Raw genomic sequence first — 20177 nt, 5'->3', positions numbered from 1 at the left:
GAAAAAATGCTGCAGGGGAGTGAGGCAGTTAGGGATTTGCAAACAGGGATGGTGCCGCCTGAAGGTGGGGAATGACTTAGATCACTGTCTTCCTTTGGCTCCTCACCATGTTGTGTGGAGGAAACAAAAAGCAGCTCAAGTTCACTCCTCTTGGCAGTAGTGCGGAAGCTTGGCTCGCCACGGCCCTGGAGAACCATGTTTTTCCCAACTTTTTTTTTTTTCTTTTGAGATGGAGTTTCACTCTTGTTGCCAAAGCTGGAGTGCAGTGGCGCAATCTCGGCTCACTACAGCCTCCACCTCCCGGGTTCAAAGCGATTCTCCTGCCTCAGCCTCTCGAGTAGCTGGTATTACAGGTGCATGCCCCCACACTCAGTTAAATTTTTGTAATTTTTTTCAGTAGAGACAGGGTTTCATCGTGTTGGCCAGGCTGGTCTCAAACTCCTAACCTCAGGTGATCCACCTGCCTCGGCCTCCCAAAGTGCTGGGATTACAAGCATGAAGCACCGCACCCGGAACACAAATTTGAGTGTCATTCTTGTGCAGGGGCCGTGCTAATCTTCTGTATGTTGTTCCGATTTTGGTGTATGTGCTGCCAAAGCGAGCCCCCAGCTTCTTTTCATTAGTTAAAAAGATGAAGGCTGAGACTAAGACAAGGAGGCTTTTCTCTGCCCTTCACTTTTTAGTGCACCTCACAGTCACTTGCACTTGAGTAAGGATTGCTAAACCTCTCTCAGAGCTGCCAGACGTTCCTGCCTAGTGTCATGTTGTTGGTTCTTCAGACACCTCTTCATTCTGCCCATTGCACCAGCCCTTTCCCACCTCCATGTTCCCTCTGTGGTAATTTCTTTGTACACAACAACCACACGGAACACCAGCAATCAAGATTAGCTCCCAGGAACTCTGGCCTGCCCTGTACCAGGAAGCACAGTGGATTACTACAACTTTTGATAATGATTGTTTGCTTTGTACCAGGCATTATTTTCAGGCCTGTTTCACATGTATTGTACTTAACAACGCCATGAGGAAATTAATGCAGGGTGGTTCAGTAATTTGTCAAGGGAAACAAGGAAGCAGAGCGGGCAGCAGAGGCCTTCTGGCTCTGAACCACTCTGTTCTGTAGAAATTGGTGCAAAAGTCCAAGCTTCAGCATGCTTGTTTCATCTTGTGATCACAGGTAGTTGATGAAGAAAGGAAGATAACAGAAAATCAAGGCCACAACCTGAATTTTTGCTATTTAAATAGATGAGCAGCCTTTACACTTCTCTGTATCACAGGGTTGGAAAAAGCCAGCTCCATTCTTAGCCATCCATGTCAGCAGATTCCCAGAGTGGTGTTTACTCTAATTATGATTTAAAAGCAAGGTTTTTTGTTTGTTTGTTTTAAGGAGACAGGGTCTCCCAAGTTGCCCAGGCCAGACTCCAACTCCCGGGCTCAAATCATCCTCCCGCCTCAGTCTCCCGAGTAGCTGGGACTAGAGGCACTCACCACCACACTTGGGTAAAAGTAATTTCTTTTTTTTTTTTTTTTTTTTTGAGACGGAGTCTTGCTCTGTCACCCAGGCTGGAGTGCTGTGGCCGGATCTCAGCTCACTGCAAGCTCCGCCTCCCGGGTTCCCGCCATTCTCCTGCCTCAGCCTCCCGAGTAGCTGGGACTACAGGCGCCCGCCACCTCGCCCGGCTAGTTTTTTGTATTTTTTAGTAGAGACGGGGTTTCACCGTGTTAGCCAGGATGGTCTCGATCTCCTGACCTTGTGATCCGCCCGTCTCGGCCTCCCAAAGTGCTGGGATTACAGGCTTGAGCCACCGCGCCCGGCCGGGTAAAAGTAATTTCTATTTCTACCGTCCTTTTTTTTCCTTTTTCAATGAAAAAGAAAAACTAATGTCTTGAGTTTGGGTTTTGTTTTGAGACAGGGTTCCACTCAGTTGCCCAAGATAAAGTACAGTGGTACGATCACAGCCACAGCTGACTGCAACCTCCACCTCCCAGGCTCAAGCAATCCTCCCACCACAGTCGCCCCACTCCCCGCCAGTAGCTGGGACTACAGGACTGCGCCACCGCAGCCAGCTAATTTCTGTATTTTTTTTTTTTTAGTAGAGACAGGGTTTCACCACGTTGGCCACGCTGGTTTTAAACTCGTGAGCTCAATCAATCCACCTGCCTCGGCCTCCCAAAGCACTGGAATTACGGGTGTGAGCCACTGCACTTGGCTAGGAAACCCTGTTCTGATCTTTCCTCGTCAGCAATGATCTCGTCACACTTCTTTTCTTATGGCCCTCACCTCACTCTGTATGATAGTTATCTGTATACAGGCATAAAATCCCTAAGAAGACTGCAGGCTCCTGGAGGGAGATCTGTATCGTCCTTTGTCTCTTCTTCACAGCACCTCACACCAGTGGGGATTTAAAAAGTGAATACAGGCCGGGCGCGGTGGCTCAAGCCTGTAATCCCAGCACTTTGGGAGGCTGAGACGGGTGGATCACGAGGTCAGGAGATCGAGACTATCCTGGCTAACACGGTGAAACCCCGTCTCTACTAAAAAAATACAAAAAACTAGCCGGGCGAGGTGGCGGGCGCCTGTAGTCCCAGCTACTCGGGAGGCTGAGGCAGGAGAATGGCGTGAACCCGCCGGGAGGCGGAGCTTGCAGTGAGCTGAGATCCGGCCACTGCACTCCAGCCTGGGCGACAGAGCGAGACTCCGTCTCAAAAAAAAAAAAAGTGAATACAGGGCTGGGCACCATGGCTCATGCCTATAATCCCAGCACTTTAAGAGGATGAGGCGGGAGGATCACTTGTTGCCAGGAGTTCAAGACCAGCCTGGTCCAACATGGCAAAACCCTGTCTCTACTAAAAATACAAGTTAGCTGGGCCTGGTGGTGCATGTCTATAATCCCAGCTACTCGGGAGGCTGAGGCATGAGGATCGCTTGAACCCGGGAGGCAGAGGTTGCAGTGAGCCAAGATTGCACCACTGCACTCCAGCCTGGTTGACCAGGGACAAAGTGAGACCCTCTCAAACAAACAGAAAAACAAAAGTTTCCTGAGGGGAGTAGTATTTGAATTGACAAGGTAGGGGTAGTGAAACAAAAGGTATTCTAACCAGAAAAAAACTCAGACACCAGGAAAGAACAAATAGGGGGCTCTGTGTAGGGTGGGGAGAAAGACAGGATCACGTTTTCCACCCGAGTCCTCTGTAGCTCTGCCTTAGCTCGCTGTTTAGTTTCCTTAAAGTACCGAACTAATTCACAACTAGTTTGTCTATTTTCTTGCCTTTGGGCTGCTTGCCACACTAGAACGTAAGTCCGATAAAAAGAAAATAAATCTTGGGACCCCAAAATCACTAAGCCAGAGAAAAGTCAAGCTGGGAACTGCTTAGGGCAAAACTGCCTCCCATTCTATTCCTTAAAAAGACAGCTACTAATATTTTTAAAAAAAACAACTGCATACTGGCCAGGCGTGGTGGCTCATGCCTGTAATCCCAACACTTTGGCAGGCTGAGACAGGCAGATAACCTGAGGTCAAGAGTTCGAGACCAGCCTGCCCAACATGGTGAAACTCCATCTCTACTAAAAATACAAAAATTAGCCGGGGGTGGGAACAGGTGCCTGTAACCCCAGCTACTCAGGAGGCTGAGGCAGGAGAATTGCTTGAACCCAGGAGGCGGAGGTTGTGGTGAGCCAAGATCGCGCTATTGCACCCTAGCCTGGGCAACAAGAGTGAGACTCAAAAAAAAAAAAAAAAAAAAAATTAGCTGGGCAGGTTGGAACTCTACTGTGGCTCCAGCTACTGGGGGGGTTGAGATGGGAGGATCACTTGAATCCCAGGAGGCAGAGGTTGCAGTGAGCCGAGATTGCGCCACTGTATTCCAGCCTGGGTAACAGAGAGAGACTACATCTGAGAGAAAAAAAAAAAAAAAAAAAGGCAAAGAAGGACCCAAAGAGCCCCTGAAAAGACAGCAGTGCCCATCACCATGCCAGGAATATAAAGGAGGCAAGTCTGAGGAAGACAGACTACTCTGTTTTGAACATGTGGAGGGGCGATAATGACCAATAAGGATGGTGGGGCCTGTAATATGTCTGTATCTCAGGTTTCCTAACTCCTAAATTCCTAGTGAATGTGCCGTTCTTGACACCACACCGTAACTTCTGTCAGTGAATAAGCTGGACTTCTTCAGAGAATTCTCCAGGGTAGTATGTCCTTAAGCCTTGTTATGTGGTGCTGTTGTTAAAGAGCTAGCACTGTGACTGGACCTTAGGGCCACAGTAAACTTTTGAAATTCCTCTCCCCAGTATCCTGCTGGCTTAACCAATGGCCCCTCCCTTTTAGAACTGAGAGGATGGTAGTTCCTGGAGAGATCATCTGTCTTTATAAGGAGAAAAGTTTGGCAATGTGATTTCCTGTATGTTTCTACCGGAGTCCAAGATTCCAGCAGTGCTAGCCTAGACAGCAGTGGCTGCCACCTAGAACCCAGAGGTCAGGAGTGCTCCTAAGTCAGCGTGAGGGCATCTTCCCAACTGCCTTTGCCAAGCCAGAAGGCAGAATCATGACTTTGTTACACCTTCTGGAGCATGTGGTCCAGGCGGCTTTCCATTTGGCTGCTTTGGTGCTGAGGCTGTTTACATGTTTCAGTAAATGAGTTATTGCTTATTGAAGTTGGCTGGCTAGGAGCTCAGAATAAACAACATATGACCACAATGACACCACTCTCCAGGAGCACGAGAGTTCAGAGGGAGAGATCTGCTTGTATGTTCCACTCCCACGTGGGTGCGTCGTTCTCAAAGCCTGGGAGGACTGGGGTGTCACTGTTCCCGGCTTTCTGATGGAATCAGACATAATGAGATGCCTTCCTGGTAGAAAGTGTGTATGAAAGTACTTTGCACAATTTCAGAAGGAAAAGGGGGGGTCACTGCTTTTAGAAAAATGTAAGAGATCAAAGGAGTTTTCAGATGTTCTGCATTTTCTTTTCAATTATAAAGAATTCATCTGAGCATAAAAGACCCCCTGGTCTCTGTAGGACGAAGTAAAAACTTCTTTCATACACAAAAGTTTTCCTACTTTATATACTTCTTTTTAGACTACTTCATTTATGTTTTGTGGTATATTTATTAGTCTTCCCTGGAGTAGGCAGGGAAGATGTTGAGACAGTTGGCCGGGCGCGGTGGCTCAAGCCTGTAATCCCAGCACTTTGGGAGGCCGAGACGGGCGGATCATGAGGTCAGGAGATCGAGACCATCCTGGCTAACACGGTGAAACCCCGTCTCTACTAAAAAAAACGAAAAAAAAAAATTAGCCGGGCGAGGTGGCGGGCGCCTGTAGTCCCAGCTACTCGGGAGGCTGAGGCAGGAGAATGGCGTAAACCCGGGAGGCAGAGCTTGCAGTGAACCGAGATCGCGCTACTGCACTCCAGCCTGGGCGACAGAGCGAGACTCCGTCTCAAAAAAAAAAAAAAAAAAAAAAAAAAGAAAATGTTGAGACAGTCAAGACCCCAAAGTTAATCTTTAATTTCTCCCTTCTTCCTGTGCCACCTGGATGAACCTGGATGGTCCAGGAGTTCCTAAACCCCATCTGTGTGACAATTTACAGAATAATTTTTTTTTTAAAGACAGAGTCTCACTCTGTTGTCCAGGCTGGAGTGCACTGGCGCGATCTTGGCTCACTGCAACCTCCGCCACCCCAGGCTCAAGCAATTCTCATGCCTCCACCTCCAGAGTAGCTGGATTATAGGTGCACGCCACCACACTTTGCTAAGTTTTGTATTTTTAGTAGAGACACGGTTTCACTATAGTGGCCAGGCTGGTCTCGAACTCCTGACCTCAAGTTATCTGCCCACCTCAGCCTCCCAAAGTGCTGGGATTACAGGCGCGTAAGCCACCATGCCAGGCTAATTTTTGTATTTTTAGTAGAGATGGGTTTTACCATGTTGGCCAGGCTGGGTTTTTTTTTTTTTTTTTTTTTTTTGAGACGGAGTCTCGCTCTGTGGCGCAGGCTGGAGTGCAGTGGCATGATCTCAGCTCACTGCAAGCTCCGCCTCCCGGGTTCACGCCATTCTCCTGCCTCAGCCTCCCGAGTAGCTGGGACTACAGGCGCCCACCACCTCGCCCGGCTAGTTTTTTGTACTTTTTAGTAGAGACGGGGTTTCACTGTGTTAGCCAGGATGGTCTCGATCTCCTGACCTCGTGATCCGCCCGTCTCGGCCTCCCAAAGTGCTGGGATTACAGGCTTGAGCCACCGCGCCCGGCCCACAGGCTGGTTTCAAACTCCTTGCCTCAAGTGATCTGCCTACCTCAACCCCTCAAAGTGCTGGGATTACAGGCGTCAGCCACCGCGACTGGCCCAAAGATGCCTCTTACTACTGCTTATTACCATCTTCTCATTTACCAGACATTCCTCCGCTCTTCAAATTGTCTCATAATGCGGCCTTGAAGGGCTTAATTCACTGTGTGCCTGTAGTGTTGCTGCTTTACATTTCTTCCAGAGTTTTTAGACGTTGGTGTTAATCTGTTCAGTAAACATGGAGTCTTTACCATGAGTCAGGTATATGCTCTGCAGCAAAGAATATGCCAAGTGGTGGCCTCCTAGTGGCCGGAGGCCAGGTCTAACTCATTATTACCCCGCCCTAGCACAGTGTCCTTCCTTGCAGGTGTTCAGTGCATGTTTGTTGAATTAAGCTCACATCCTGCCTCTTTCATACTCATCGCAAGAGTCGAGCTTAAGCAAAGGCCTTTTTTCATTAGAAAGGAAACTCCCATCTTTTGCCTTATGTCATGTTTCTTACTATCATGTTCCCATGACCTCTCACCTAGTAAGGACAAATTCTGTTCAGCTCCAGTTCCCACAATTCCCAGCAGTTTGCTCCTGAAATGTTTAGAACAGCGTGTCTCATAGAACTACACTGCAACCCATATATCTAATTTTAAAACAATTTACTGCCAGTCTCGGTGGCTCATGCCTATAACCCTAGCGCTTTGGGAGGCTGAGGCGGGTGGATCACCTTGAGGTTGGGAGTTTGAGACCAGCCTGACCAACATGGAATAACCCCGTCTCTACTAAAAATACAAAATTAGCTGGGCGTGGTGGCGCATGCCTGTAATCCCAGCTACTTAGGAGGCTGAGGTGGCAAAATCATTTGAGCCCAGGAGGCAGAGGTTGCGGTGAGCCGAGATTGCACCATTGCACTCCAGTCTGGACAACAAGAGCAAAACTGTCTCAAAAACAGTAACAACAAACAATTTACTTGCTATGTTTCAAAAAGCATAAAAAAGGGCTGGACACAGTTGCTCACACCTGTCATCCCAGCACTTTAGGAGGCTGAAGTGGCAAGATCACTTGAGCCCAGGAGTTTGAGACCAGCCCGGACAATATAATGAAACCTCGTCTCTACAAAATATTTAAAAATTAGCCAAGCATGGTGGTGCCTGCTTGTAGTCCCAGCTACTCAGGAGGCTGAGGTGGGAGGATTGCTTGAGCTCAGGAGGTAGAGGTTGCAGTGAGCCAAGATTGTGCCACTGCATTCTAGCCTGGGTGACAGACTGAGACTCTGTCTCAAAAAAAAAAAAAAAAAAAAGGAAAGAAAAAGTGAGGTCAGGTGCAGTGGCTCATGTCTGTAATCCCAGCACTTTGGGAGGCTGAGGCAGGTGGATTGCTTGAGCTCAGGAGTTTGAGACCAGCCTGGTAAAAATGAAGAAAACCCTGTCTGTGTAAAAAATACAAACATTAGCAGAGCGTTGCAGCACACAGCTGTGGTCCCAGCTACTCGGGAGACAGAGGTGGGAGGATGGCTGGAGCCGGAGGAGGTCAAGGCTGCAGTGAGCCATGATTGTGCCACTGCACTCCAGCCTGGGCGACAAAGTAAGACTGTCTCAAAAATAATAATAATGAAGGCCAGGCACGGTGGTTCATAGCTATAATCCCAGTACTGTGGGAGGCCTCGTCTCTACTAAACCCCATCTCTACTAAAAAAAAAAAAAAATTAGCTGGGTGTTTTGGCATGGGCCTGTAATCCCAGCTACTCAGGAGGCTGAGGCAGGAGGATCGCTTGAACCTGGGAGGCAGAGGTTGCAGTGACCCGAGATCACACCACTGCACTCCAGCCTGGGTGACAGAGCAAGACTGTCTCAAAAAAAAAATGTTAATGGACTGAAAGAGTTACATTATTGTGTAAAAACTTTGGAATGTCTGGGTTAAGATAAGGGGTTGTGGAGACGAAGGTTTTATGCAGATGAAGCCTCCAGGTAGCAGGCTTTGGAAGGAGAGAACAATGAGTGTAAATGTTTGTTACCAGACTTAAGAGTCTGTTCTATCAGGAATTCCAAAAGTGAATTTTGGACTCCACCCCCTTTCCGTCATGGCCTTTCAGGTTAGCTTTGGAATGCCCTTGCCAACATGAGGGATCCATTCAGATGTTCGAAGGCTTAGAATTTTATTTTTGGTTTATATTAGGTAAAGTTTATAATTTAAAACCCATCAAGTTTCTTTTTTAGCAGTTCTTTGAGGGCATCATCAATTCCCCGATCTTTCTTTTCATCTCTTCCTGTTTCACTAGCTCCCTAGAGTCTAAATGGTTAGGACTTTGTATCTTTTCCCCTTTTCCACAGCTGGAACACCATACACTGACCTGACATTATGTTTCCCAGAAACTTGAAATATTTACGTTGTTTATCTTAACTCCTTGTGCAAGCATTCCTGCTTGCGGAAATGGTTTTCCATCTATTAATAAGATTGACATTGCATCATCTGAGACATTTTAGGGTGTAGGAGTAGGAAGTTATTTAGTTAAAAATATAAAGCCGGTTTTTTGCTTTTTTTTTTTTTTTTTTGAGATGGAGTCTTGCTCTGTTGCTCAGGCTGGAACGTAGTGGCACGATCTCAGCTCATTGCAACCTCCGCCTCCCGGGTTCAAGCAATTTTCCTGCCTCAGCCTCCCGAGTAGCTGGAATTACAGATGTGCATCACCACACCCAGCTAATTTTTTGTATTTTTAGTAGAGCTGGGGTTTCACCATGTTGGCCAGGCTGGTCTCAAACTCCCGCTCTCAGGTGATCCACCCGCCTCAGCCTCCCAAAGTGCTGGGATTACAGGCATGAGTCACCGTGCCTGGCTAAAGCCAGTTTTCTTTTAGCTCACATTCCTCAAACCCATAGGAAACAGTATGATTGATATAGTTGAGGAAATATCTCTTCACATAAATGACTGTTGGTTGGCCAGGCACGGTGGCTCACACCTGTAATCCCAGGAGGGAGGGCCATTGGGAGGCCAAGGTAGGAGGATTACTTGAGCCTCGAAGTTTGAGACCAGCCTGGGCAACATAGTCAGACCTCATCTCTACTAAAAATAAAAAATTTAGCCAAGTGTAGTGGTGTATCACTGTAGCCCCAGCTACTCAGGAGGCTGAGGCAGGAGGATCACTTGAGCTTCAGAGGTTGAGGCTGCAGTGAGCCATTATTGCACCACTGCACTCCAGCTTGGGCAAGAGAGTGAGACCCTATCTCAAAAAAAAAAAAACAAATAAAATAAAATAAAATAAAAGATTATTGGCCCAAAATGGCAAGCTAGTGGTTAAAGCTATATTTGGTGGGTAGGTGGCAGAACAAGAAAGGGGTATCTGCCAAACTTAGGGCTCAGTAGAGAAGACAGTGGGTTAGGGACATATGCAGTATGTTTTAAAAGAAAATTTTGGACAGGAATTCAAGTGTGATACACATGGTGGTCAGGAGAAGAATCACTGGTATGTACACTGCAAAGCAGAGTTTATAGAGCCTACGGAGCCAGTGAAGAGACATTTCAACACTTAAATCTAGCCCAGACCAGAGCTCTGAGTTCACTGTTCTTTCTTGGACCACATCCTTTCCTGGAAAAAATGTGAATATGCACACAGGCAAGATAACAAGCAATAATTAGGAAGCTAGGATTGTAGCACTAAACATCCCAAGAAGCTTCTTCATTCAGACAAGGTAGCACTGATCCCTGTATCCCTAACGTCTTCCTCAGTGCCTGGCACTGAATAGATACTGGTTGAATGGATGAATTGACTGATAATAGTGAATTGTTGGCATACTTAGTGAGTTCTAAGTGATGGGTAAAATATAGGAGAAAGATGTTGAAAGATGTTGTAGATTGAATAGTAACAGCCGATGGGGGAGGAGAGTTTTCGGGGACATCCCAGGGCTGGAAGTGGCGAATGCATGGGAAAAAACAGGTTCTACAGCTTAAGCTCTTGAGAAAAGCACAGATTGGGGAAGATAAGAGAGAAAGAGCTTGACAATAAGAAAGAGTTTGCATTCACACTGTGCTCATTGTCCATAGGGGTGCATTCTGGCTCTGCAGGATAATGTCTGACAACATAATATGCCAGTTACCTCACAATCTAAGAAATTACACTTTCAAAGTTTTCTGGATCTGTGCACCCAGGAGCTAAGACAGCCAATGTTGTCCTGGCTGACTGGCCATTATCTCCACACAAATCAAAGTACATTTCCAATGCCACCCCATTTGGAAGCTTTGACATCAGCATCTTGGTGTTAATTTTTAACTTAAAATCACAACTTTAAGAGCAAAAATTTTGTTATTCCAAGTAGACAAGAAAAAAATTATTTTCCATGTAAATGTTTTAACCCAAGCTTTAAAATATTTAGGTATTGGCCAGGTATGGTGGCTCATGCCTGTAATCTCGGCACTTTGGGAGGCCGAGGCAGGTGGATGGCCTGAGCCTAGGAGTTTGAAACCAGCCTGGGCAACATGGGGAAACATCATCTGTACCAAAAATACAAAAATTAGCTGGGCATGGTGGTGCACACCGATAGTCCCAGTTATTAGTGAGGCTAAGGTGGGAGGATTGCTTGAGCTGGGAGGTTGAGCTGAGATCATGCTACTGCACTCCAGCCTGGGTGACAGAGCGAGACCCTGTCTCCAAAAAAAAAAAAAAAATATATATATATATATATATATATATACACACACACACACACATATATATATAATAGGTAACCTTACATATCAAATAATGCAATTGTGGATCATGAAAAAGGGTCAAATAGCATAAGCAAATGGACCCAGAGCTCTGTCTAGTTGGGATTTGCTTCTAATATTCACCTGCTAATGATTCCATGAGTTGCCAAATTAGAAATATACTTGCCCCTATTGGTACCTCATGAATTTTCTCAAATATCAAATGATTTCAACTTATGACTTTCTTTCAAGTTAACTTCTAGCAAGGTTCCTCAGAATCGCATTGACCCCTGGTGAGACACTCAGTTACAGATCTTCATGAGTGCTGGTTTAGTCTGGGAAATTGTTTCAGTCTGTGGATCTTTTCAATGCTTAAACAATTACTTTAACTTGTTTTGTAAAAATTATGATCTAATTATTTTTCAAGTATACTGGGGTTAATGAAACGCAGCAGTGGGGTGTGCCTTTTAGCAGCAGAACAGACCACTTTTTACATTCCTTAGAAATAAGATCTGGTTCAGTATTTTAAATCATAGCAACAGTTGATAAGAAAAACAGCAAAAAGGTAATCATTTCCATATGGAAAGAAAAGGAAGAACCAGTGAAGCTGTGAACTGTCATTTTTCCATATAAAAGTCACTACTGGTAGATTTGGCAGAAAGGGCAAATGTTCCTATTTGTTTCTCATTTTACATTCGTTAATATATTGCATGTGATGTGTTTTATGGAAATACAACATTCCCTTCAAACTCAGTTGTCAATTTCCAAGCATGTTTTGTCTTGGGTGAAACCCATATCTTGTGTGTCAATTTCATCAAGTAATTATATTTCCTTGGTGATAATTTTCTTAACTTAGTGAAAAATTTAGGTGAAAATTCTTATCCCTTTTACTGAAAAGCATATAACCATCATCCATACCAGCTGAATACCTGTAAGTAATTTCTTTTTTTTTTTTTTTTTTTTTTTGAGACAGCCTTACTCTGTCACCCTGGCTGGAATGCAGAGGCACGGTATCAGTTCACTGCAGCCTCGACCTCCCAGGGCTCAAGTGATCCTCCCACCCAAACTTCCAGAGTAGCTTGGACCACAAGTGTCTGCCACTACACCCAGCTAATTAAAAATTTTGTTTTGTAGAGATGGGGGTCTTACTGTATTGCTCAGGCTGGTCTCAAACTCTTGGCCTCAAGTGATCCTCCCACCTTGCCCTCCCAAAGTGTTGGGATTACAGATGTGAGCTACCATGCCCAGCCCATTATAAGTAATTTTAAAGCAATAATTGAATAAAATCAATTTCTGCTCTGGCATTCCAGGATCCAAAACAAAATCTGACCCAATTTTCTCATGCCCAAAAAGTTGAAGAAAAGCACACTAAGTACACATTTACCTATTTGCTTTTGTAGTTAGGCATAAGCATTTATTACCAAAATCCTCATATTTATTTTTAAATAGCTGCTTTGAGTGGAAACTCTTACCCTGTTACAGAATATTCAAAATACATGTTCACACTGTAGCATTTGACAACATCTCCCTCCTGTGGTTCAAAGCATTCATTTCAAACATGAATATATTAAGTACAGAATTACAATTCCTTAGCTTGAAATTATGCTGTGAAAGTTTGGTTCATGCTTTGTGAGTTGTTTTTGGAGTAAAGAAGGAAGATTTAGGAACATGTAGAGAATATTCTCTTTTCTTGGCTAGTTCCAGAGTCCCAACATCTCAGCAAATTGTTTCCCCAAAGTTCTTTAGAAAAGCACCATTTTTTTCTTACAAATGAAATACCAAGTGGATGTTTTCATTGAAAAACATGCGATTCTCCATTTAAAAAGTTTTCTTCCTTTTCTGTGGGCATAATATGCAGAACAGACTCAGCATTCTACGTGGTTACTTTAACAGAATGGAACTTTGAAAACTTTACAGAGAAAATAGTATTGAAAATATTTTAGTCCAAAAATGCCCTAAGGTACTTTTCCCATTGTTCAAGATCAGAGGTTACAGTAACTGGCAACAACCTGCTCTAATGACGTGAAACTGTCTAAAAAGTCCTCCTCTTCAATTCCAAATTTTGTGTACTGATGAATGTAGGCTCTGGTGGAAAAAAACCCAGAAATTACAAAATAAAAAATGTCAGGCAAATGAGTAGCTCTTCAACAATAAACAGACCTTTTCTAGCTCATGAACATTTGAAGATCACATCTTTCAGAAGTCTTACATTTGCTTTGTTTACTCCAAAGATTAGTGAACTTTTTTTTTTGAGACAGAATCTTGCACTATTGCCCAGGCTGGAGTACAGTGGAGAAATCTCAGTTCACTGCAGGCTCCGCTTCCCGGGTTCACACCATTCTCCTGCCTCAGCCCCCACCAAGTAGCCGGGATTACAGGTGCCCGCCACCACACCGGGCTAATTTTTTGTTTTTAGTAGAGATGGGGTTTCGCCATGTTAGCCAGGATAGTCTTGAACTCCCGACTCAGCCTCCCAAAGTGCTGGGATTATAGGCGTGAGTCACTGCATCAGGCCCGTTTTTTTTTTTTTTTTTTTTTTTTTTTTTCTTTTTTTTTTGAGACAGAGTCTCACTCTGTCACCCAGGCTGGAGTGCAGTGGCCGGATCTCAGCTCACTGCAAGCTCCGCCTCCCGGGTTCACGCCATTCTCCCGCCTCAGCCTCCCGAGTAACTGGGACTACAGGCGCCCGCCACCTCGCCCGGCTAGTTTTTTGTATTTTTTTTTTTTGGTAGAGACGGGGTTTCACTGTGTTAGTCAGGCTGGTCTCGATCTCCTGACCTCGTGATCCGCCCGTCTCGGCCTCCCTAAGTGCTGGGATTACAGGCGTGAGCCACCGCGCCCGGCCCGTTTTTTGTTTTTTTTTTTTGAGTCTCGCTCTGTTGCCCAGGCTGGAGTGCAGTGGCGTGATCTCGGCTCACTGCAACCTCCGCCTCCCAGGTTCAAGCGATTCTCTTGCCTCAGCCTCCTGAGTAGTTGGGACTGCAGGCACATGCCATGACGCCCAGCTAATTTTTGTATTTTTAGTAGAGACAGGGTTTCACCATATTGGCCAGGCTGGTCTCGAACTCCTGACTTCGTGATCCACCTGCCTCAGCCTCCCAAAGTGCTGAGATTACAAATGTGAGCCACCGTGCCCAGTCCTTCTTTTTTCTTTTGTGTGTGTGTGTGTGTGTGTGTGTGTGTGTGTGACAGAGTTTTGCTCTTGTTGCTTAGGCTGGAGTACAATGGCGTGATCTCCACTCACTGCAACCTTCGCCTTCTGGGTTCAAGTGATTCGACTGCCTCAGCCTCCCGGGTAGCTGGGATTACAGGAATGCACCACCACACCCAGCTGCTTTTGTATTTTTAGTAGAGACAGGGTTTCTCCATGTTCTCCATGTTAATTAGGCTGGTCTCGAACTCCTGACCTCAGGTGAACCGCCCGCCTTGGCCTCCTAAATTACTGGGATTACAGGTATAAGCCACCGTGCCCGGCCTGAACTTTCTTTTTTTTTTTTTTTTTTTTTTTTTGAGACGGAGTCTCGCTCTGTAGCCCAGGCTGGAGTGCAGTGGCCGGATCTCAGCTCACTGCAAGCTCCGCCTCCCGGGTTCACGCCATTCTCCCGCCTCAGCCTCCCGAGTAACTGGGACTACAGGCGCTGCCACCTCGCCCGGCTATTTTTTGTATTTCTTAGTAGAGACGGGGTTTCACCGTGTTAGCCAGGATGGTCTCGATCTCCTGACCTCGTGATCCGCCCATCTCGGCCTCCCAAAGTGCTGGGATTACAGGCTTGAGCCACCGCGCCCGGCCTCTGAACTTTCAAAATTTATGTCAAGCTCCCTGTATTTTTAGTGTCCAAAAAACTGGCAAAGAAGAGGCACCCAGGAAAGAGCAGCATGTTCAGATCTGGCTATCTACTCAGTATATACATAACACCCTATATTCAGTATAAACTCTGAAAAGTACCTGAGAAGTTTCATATAAGGCTTGAAACTAGAGAACACATCAATCCAGTTCTAGGAATGGAGTGAAGCCTCCCAGGTGCTCTCAGGACATTTAATTTGTAGTTATGCCAGGGTGGTCCTCTTAATCCCTCCCACACCACAAATGCTTTCTTTTTTGTTTGTTTGTTTTTTGAGACAGGGTTTTGCTCTGTCACCCAGGATGGAGTACAGTGGTGTGATCTCGGCTCACCATAACCTCTGCTTCCTGAGTTGAAGCAATTCTTGTGACTCAGCCTCCCAAGTAGCTGGTTTTACAGGTGCGCGCCACCACACCAGGCTAATTTTTGTATTTTTAGTAGAGGTGGGGTTTCACCATGTTGGCCAGGCTGGTCTTGAATTCCTGGCTTCAAGTGATCCACCTGCCTTGGCCTTCCAAAGTGCTGGGATTACAAGCGTGAGCCACCACGCCTGACTGCTCCTTGCAAATGTTCTGAGGCACAAAAATCATGTACAAAAAGAATATCAAGGGCAGACATGAATTAAATTGACATCATAATGGCTGCTACCATTTAATGAGAGTAGGACGGGAATGACACCAAAAAAGGACGGAGTTCACGGCCCTGTGGAGTGGGGTTTTTTTTTTGAGACAGAGTCTCGCACTGTTGCCTGGGCTGGAATGCAGTGGCACAATCTCTGCTCACAACCTCCACCTCCTGGGTTCAAGCCATTCTCCTGCCTCAGCCTCCCCAGTAGCTGGGATTACAGGTGCCTGCCACCATGCCCAACTACTTTTTGTATTTTCAGTAGAGACGGGGTTTCACCATGTTGGCCAGGCTGGTCTCAAACTCCTGATCTTGTGATTCACCAGCCTTGGCCTCCCAAAGTGCTGGGATTACAGGCGTGAGCCACCATGCCCAGCCCGAGTGGGGTTTTATGGACTGGTCACACGCAGGATGGTTGGGCCCTGGGGTATCCGAGCTAATGAAAGTTATAGGTGGCTGGGCACAGTAGCTCATGCTGGTAATCCCAGCACCTTGGGAGGCCAAGGCGGGCAGATCACCTGAGGTCAGGAGTTTGAGATCAGCCTGACCAACATGGAGAAACCCTGTCTCTACTAAAAACAAAAAAATTAGCTGAGTGTAGTGGGGCATGCCTGTAATCCCAGCTACTTGGGAGGCTGAGGCAGGAGAATCGCTTGAACCCGGGAGGCAGAGGTCACAGTGAACCGAGATCACGCCACTACACTCCAGCCTGGGCAACAAGAGCGAAACTCCATCTCAAAAAAAAAAAAAAAAGAAAAAGATAGTTAGAAGCCTTGTCCAGTCATTTGAAGAATTCTGCTTTGACTTAAGTAACTGGTAGAGATCAAGAAATCTGCTAAAACATGTTAGTATGAAGTAGACATTTCTTAGTATCAAACTGAGTTGAATTTAATCATATATCTTATTGAGGAACATGAGGATCTTCCAGTCTCCCAAGGATTTATCTATTTATTTATTTTTACTTTTAGACGGAGTCTTGCTTGTCGCCCAGGCTGGAGTGCAGTGGCACAATCTCGGCTCACTGCAAGCTCCACCTCCTGGGTTCACGCCATTCTCCTGCCTCAGCCTCCCGAGTAGCTGAGACTACAGGTGCCCACCACCACACCCAGCTGATTTTTTGTACTTTTAGTAGAGATGGGGTTTCACCATGTTAGCCAGGATGGTCTCCATCTCCAGACCTTGTGATCCGCCCACCTTGGCCTCCCAAAGTGCTGGGATTACAGGTGTGAGCCATCGCACCTGGCCTTTTTTTTTTTTTAATTTCATTTTTTTTTTAGATGGAGTCTCACTCTTGTCGCCCAGGCTGGAGTGCAATGGCATAGTTTTGGCTCTCTGCAACCTCTACCTTCTGGATTCAAGCAATTCTCCTGCCTCAGCCTCCCAAGTAGCTGGGATTACAGGCACCCACCACCATGCCAAGCTAATTTTTGTATTTTTAATAGAGATGGGGTTTCACCATGTTGGCCAGGCTTGTCTTGAACTCCTGACCTCAGCCGATCTGCTCGCCTCAGCCTCCCAAAGTGCTGGGATTACAGGTGTGAGCCACGGTGCCCAGCCAGATCTTATTTTTGAAAACTATCTTATTTTCCCTGCTTTATAATAAAATTCTACTTTAATAATGTCAAACAATTACTGAGCATTTACTAGCCCGGCACAGTACTAGCTGTTTTACAAGATTATCTTATCTAATCCTCACCAGAAATTTCCTCAGTTAGGACCCTCTTACACAGATGAGGCAATGAAGCCTGAAATCACGTGCCCAAGGCTTCACACCTTCACACCTACACAGTGGTAACCATGCTTCCTCGAGATCATACCTCATGCTTTAACGCTACAGTATCTGCTTAAAGGTTAGAAAGGCTGCCGTGCGCGGTGGCTCATGCCTGTAATCCCAGCACTTTCGGAGGCCGAGGTAGGCGGATTCCGAGGTCAGAAGTTCGAGACAAGCCTGAGCAACATGGTGAAACCCTGCCTCTACTAAAAATATAAAAATTAGCTGGGGGTGGTAGTGGGAGCCTGTAATCCCAGCTACTTAGTAGGCTGCAGCAGGAGAATCGCTTAAACCCGGGAGGCGGAGCTTGCAGTGAGCCGAGGTCATACCACTGCACTCCAACCCGGGCAACAGAGCGAGACTCTGTTTCAAAAAAAAAAAAAAAAGAAAAGTTTGTAGACTTATTTTATACTTACTTTGAAGCAAACATATTCCATGCCTTCCCGACAATCATATCAAGTGGTTTTACTAAGAACTGGCTATTGCTGACCAACACTGCAGACTTCTCATACTTGCTAAAGGCCCGCTGGGTTTTCCACACGTTGAAAGCATTAACAGGTTCTAACCAGGAAGTGTAGAGAGCTGGATCTTTAAATCCCTCTAGAGTAAAAACAAGATAAGCCGTCTTTTTATAGCATAAATTAGTAATTGTGAAAATGAATAAACAAACAGATATTTTCTTGTCTACTTCATCAGAGATCTTTTATTTTGCCTTTTAAAACTTGTGTTGGCTGGCGCGGTGACTCCCAGCACTTTGGGAGGCAGAGGAGGGTAGATCGCTTGAGCTCAGGAGTTCGAGACCAGCCTGGGCAACACAGTAAAACCTCGTCTCTACTAAAAACAAAATTAGCTACACATGGTGGTGTGCATTCTTCTTAACACTTTTCTGAAAGGTATGAATTATTACACTTTTTTTTTTTTTTTTTGAGACAGGGTCTCACTCTGTTGCCCAGGCTGGGGTGCAGTGGCATGATGTTGGCTCACTGCAACCTCTACTTCCTGGGCTCAAGCAATCCTCCCGCCTTAGCCTCCTAAGTAGCTGGGATTACAGGTGCCTGCTACCATGCCCAGCTAATTTTTGTACTTTTTGTAGAGATGGGGTTTCACCATGTTGGCCAGGCTGGTCTCGAACTCCTGGCCTCAAGTGATCCACCTGCCTCAGCCTCTCAAAGTGCTAGGATTATAGGGATAAGCCACTGCACTGGCCCCCTTTTTTTTCTATACAATGAATATGGACGATTTATCCAAAAGTAATATAATGCTAATTTTTTTTTTTTTTTTTTTTTTGAGACAGGATCTTAGTCTGTCACCAGGCTGGTGTGCAGAGGCACTATCACAGCTCTCACTGCAGCCTTCACCTCCTGCCCTTAAGTGATCCTCCCACCTCAGCCTCCCAAGTAGCTGGGACTACAGGCCCATGCCACCACGCCTAATATTTTTATTTTTTGTAGAGATGGCATTTCACTATGTTGCCCAAGCTGGTCTCAAACTTCTGGGCCCAAGCAATCATCCCACCTCTGCCAAAGTGCTGGGATTACAGGTGAGAGCCACTGTGCCTGGCCCTATTTTATACTATTATTTGTTCTTTCTCTGAGGGACATTACAAGGTCTAGATTGTTCAGTTTTCTTTTTTCTGTTTGATAATGGGTCTCTGTCACCCGGGCTGGAGTGCAGTGGCACCACTGTCATTGGTCACTGCAGCCTCAAACTCCTGGGTTCAAGTGATCCTCCTGCCTCAGTCTCCCTAGTAGTTGGGACTACAGGTGTGCACCACTATACTTGGCTAAAGTTTAAAATTCTTTGTAGAGATGGGGTCTTGCTATGTTGTCCAGGCTGGTTTCAAACTCCTAGCCTCAAGCGATCCTCCTGACTTAGCCTGCCAAAGTGCTGGGATTACACATGCGTGCCACTATGCTAGGCCTTGGTTTTCTTTGTATCACAACAAGAAGTAGCAAACATGATACTTGCTGAAGTCATGATAAAATGAACCCAGAAAATCGCCATAGAAAAACAAGGCTGCTGGGCGCGGTGGCTCACGCCTGTAATCCCAGCACTTTGGGAGGCCGAGGCGGGCGGATCACAAGGTCAGGAGATCGAGACCACGGTGAAACCCCGTCTCTACTAAAAATACAAAAAATTAGCCGGGCGCGGTTGTGGGCGCCTGTAGTCCCAGCTACTCGGGAGGCTGAGGCAGGAGAATGGCGTGAACCTGGGAGGCGGAGCTTGCAGTGAGCCGAGATCGCGCCACTGCACTCCAGCCTGGGCGACAGAGCGAGACTCCGTCTCAGAAAAAAAAAAAAAAAAAAAAAAAAAAAAAGAAAAACAAGGCTAATAAGAATAACGCCCTTTCAGCCAGGCACAGTGGCTCACACCTGTAATCCCAGCACTATGGGAGGCCGAGGCGGATGGATCACTTGAGGTCTGGAGTTTGAGACCAGCCTGGTCAATATGGTCAAACCCCATCTGTACTAAAAATACAAAAATCAATCAGGCGTGGTGGCGCACGCCTGTAATCCCAGCTACTTGGGAAGCTGAGGCAGAGGTTGCAGTGAGCTGAGATTGCACTACGGCACTCCAGCCTGGGTGACAGAATGAGACTCTGTCTCACACACACACAAAAAGAATAATGCTCTTTCAACTTCCTGAAAAATTTGTAACAAAATGCTTGTCACAGATACAACTGGTTGTCCAGCAATTCCTGCTCCTTAGCAATTCCTGTTCACCCCTTCTTCCTTAGTATCAATTCCCCTAAACTTTAACTGAAATTGCAGTGAGGTGTGGCCCAGAACTCAGTCCCAGTCAATGGGACAGAAATTCAAGTGTGATATGGGACTTTCAGAAAAGGAGGCATGCCTGGCCAGGCACAGTGGCTCAAGCCTATAATCCCAACACTTTGGGAGGCCGAGGTGGGCGGATCACCTGAGGTCAGGAGTTTGAGACCAGTCAGGCCAACATGGAGAAACCCCGTCTCTAGTAAAAATACAAAAATTAGCCAGGCGT

General features: G+C 46.1%; 1 protein-coding gene and 1 non-coding gene across 9 annotated transcripts in view; both read right to left on the bottom strand.

Moving 5' to 3' along the window:
- The window catches only part of TUBD1 (tubulin delta 1), a 95057-nt gene that overhangs the window by 49917 nt on the left and 24963 nt on the right, over window positions 1–20177 (bottom strand). For 4 of the 8 annotated variants that reach the window (XM_005583880.4, XM_005583882.4, XM_065532367.1 and 1 more), the window contains 2 exons: window positions 17594–17777; window positions 12328–13025 (listed from right to left, as the gene is read on the bottom strand). In XM_005583880.4, coding sequence (XP_005583937.3) covers window positions 12923–13025; window positions 17594–17777 — 287 coding nt within the window. In that variant the 3' untranslated portion in view covers window positions 12328–12922. Of the gene's footprint in view, window positions 1–12327; window positions 13026–17593; window positions 17778–20177 lie in introns of those variants that run through there. The other 4 variants (XM_065532365.2, XM_065532368.2, XM_065532366.2 and 1 more) reach the window with 1 other exon arrangement.
- LOC123569579 (U6 spliceosomal RNA) lies at window positions 499–605 on the bottom strand. The gene has a single exon (XR_006693401.2). It is a non-coding gene; the product is annotated as a U6 spliceosomal RNA (small nuclear RNA).

The sequence above is a fragment of the Macaca fascicularis genome, chromosome 16, assembly GCF_037993035.2.
Source record: "Macaca fascicularis isolate 582-1 chromosome 16, T2T-MFA8v1.1".
NCBI lineage: Eukaryota > Metazoa > Chordata > Mammalia > Primates > Cercopithecidae > Macaca > Macaca fascicularis.
The sequence above is the reverse complement of the archived record's forward strand: the minus strand, read 5'-3'. Positions and strand labels throughout refer to the sequence as shown.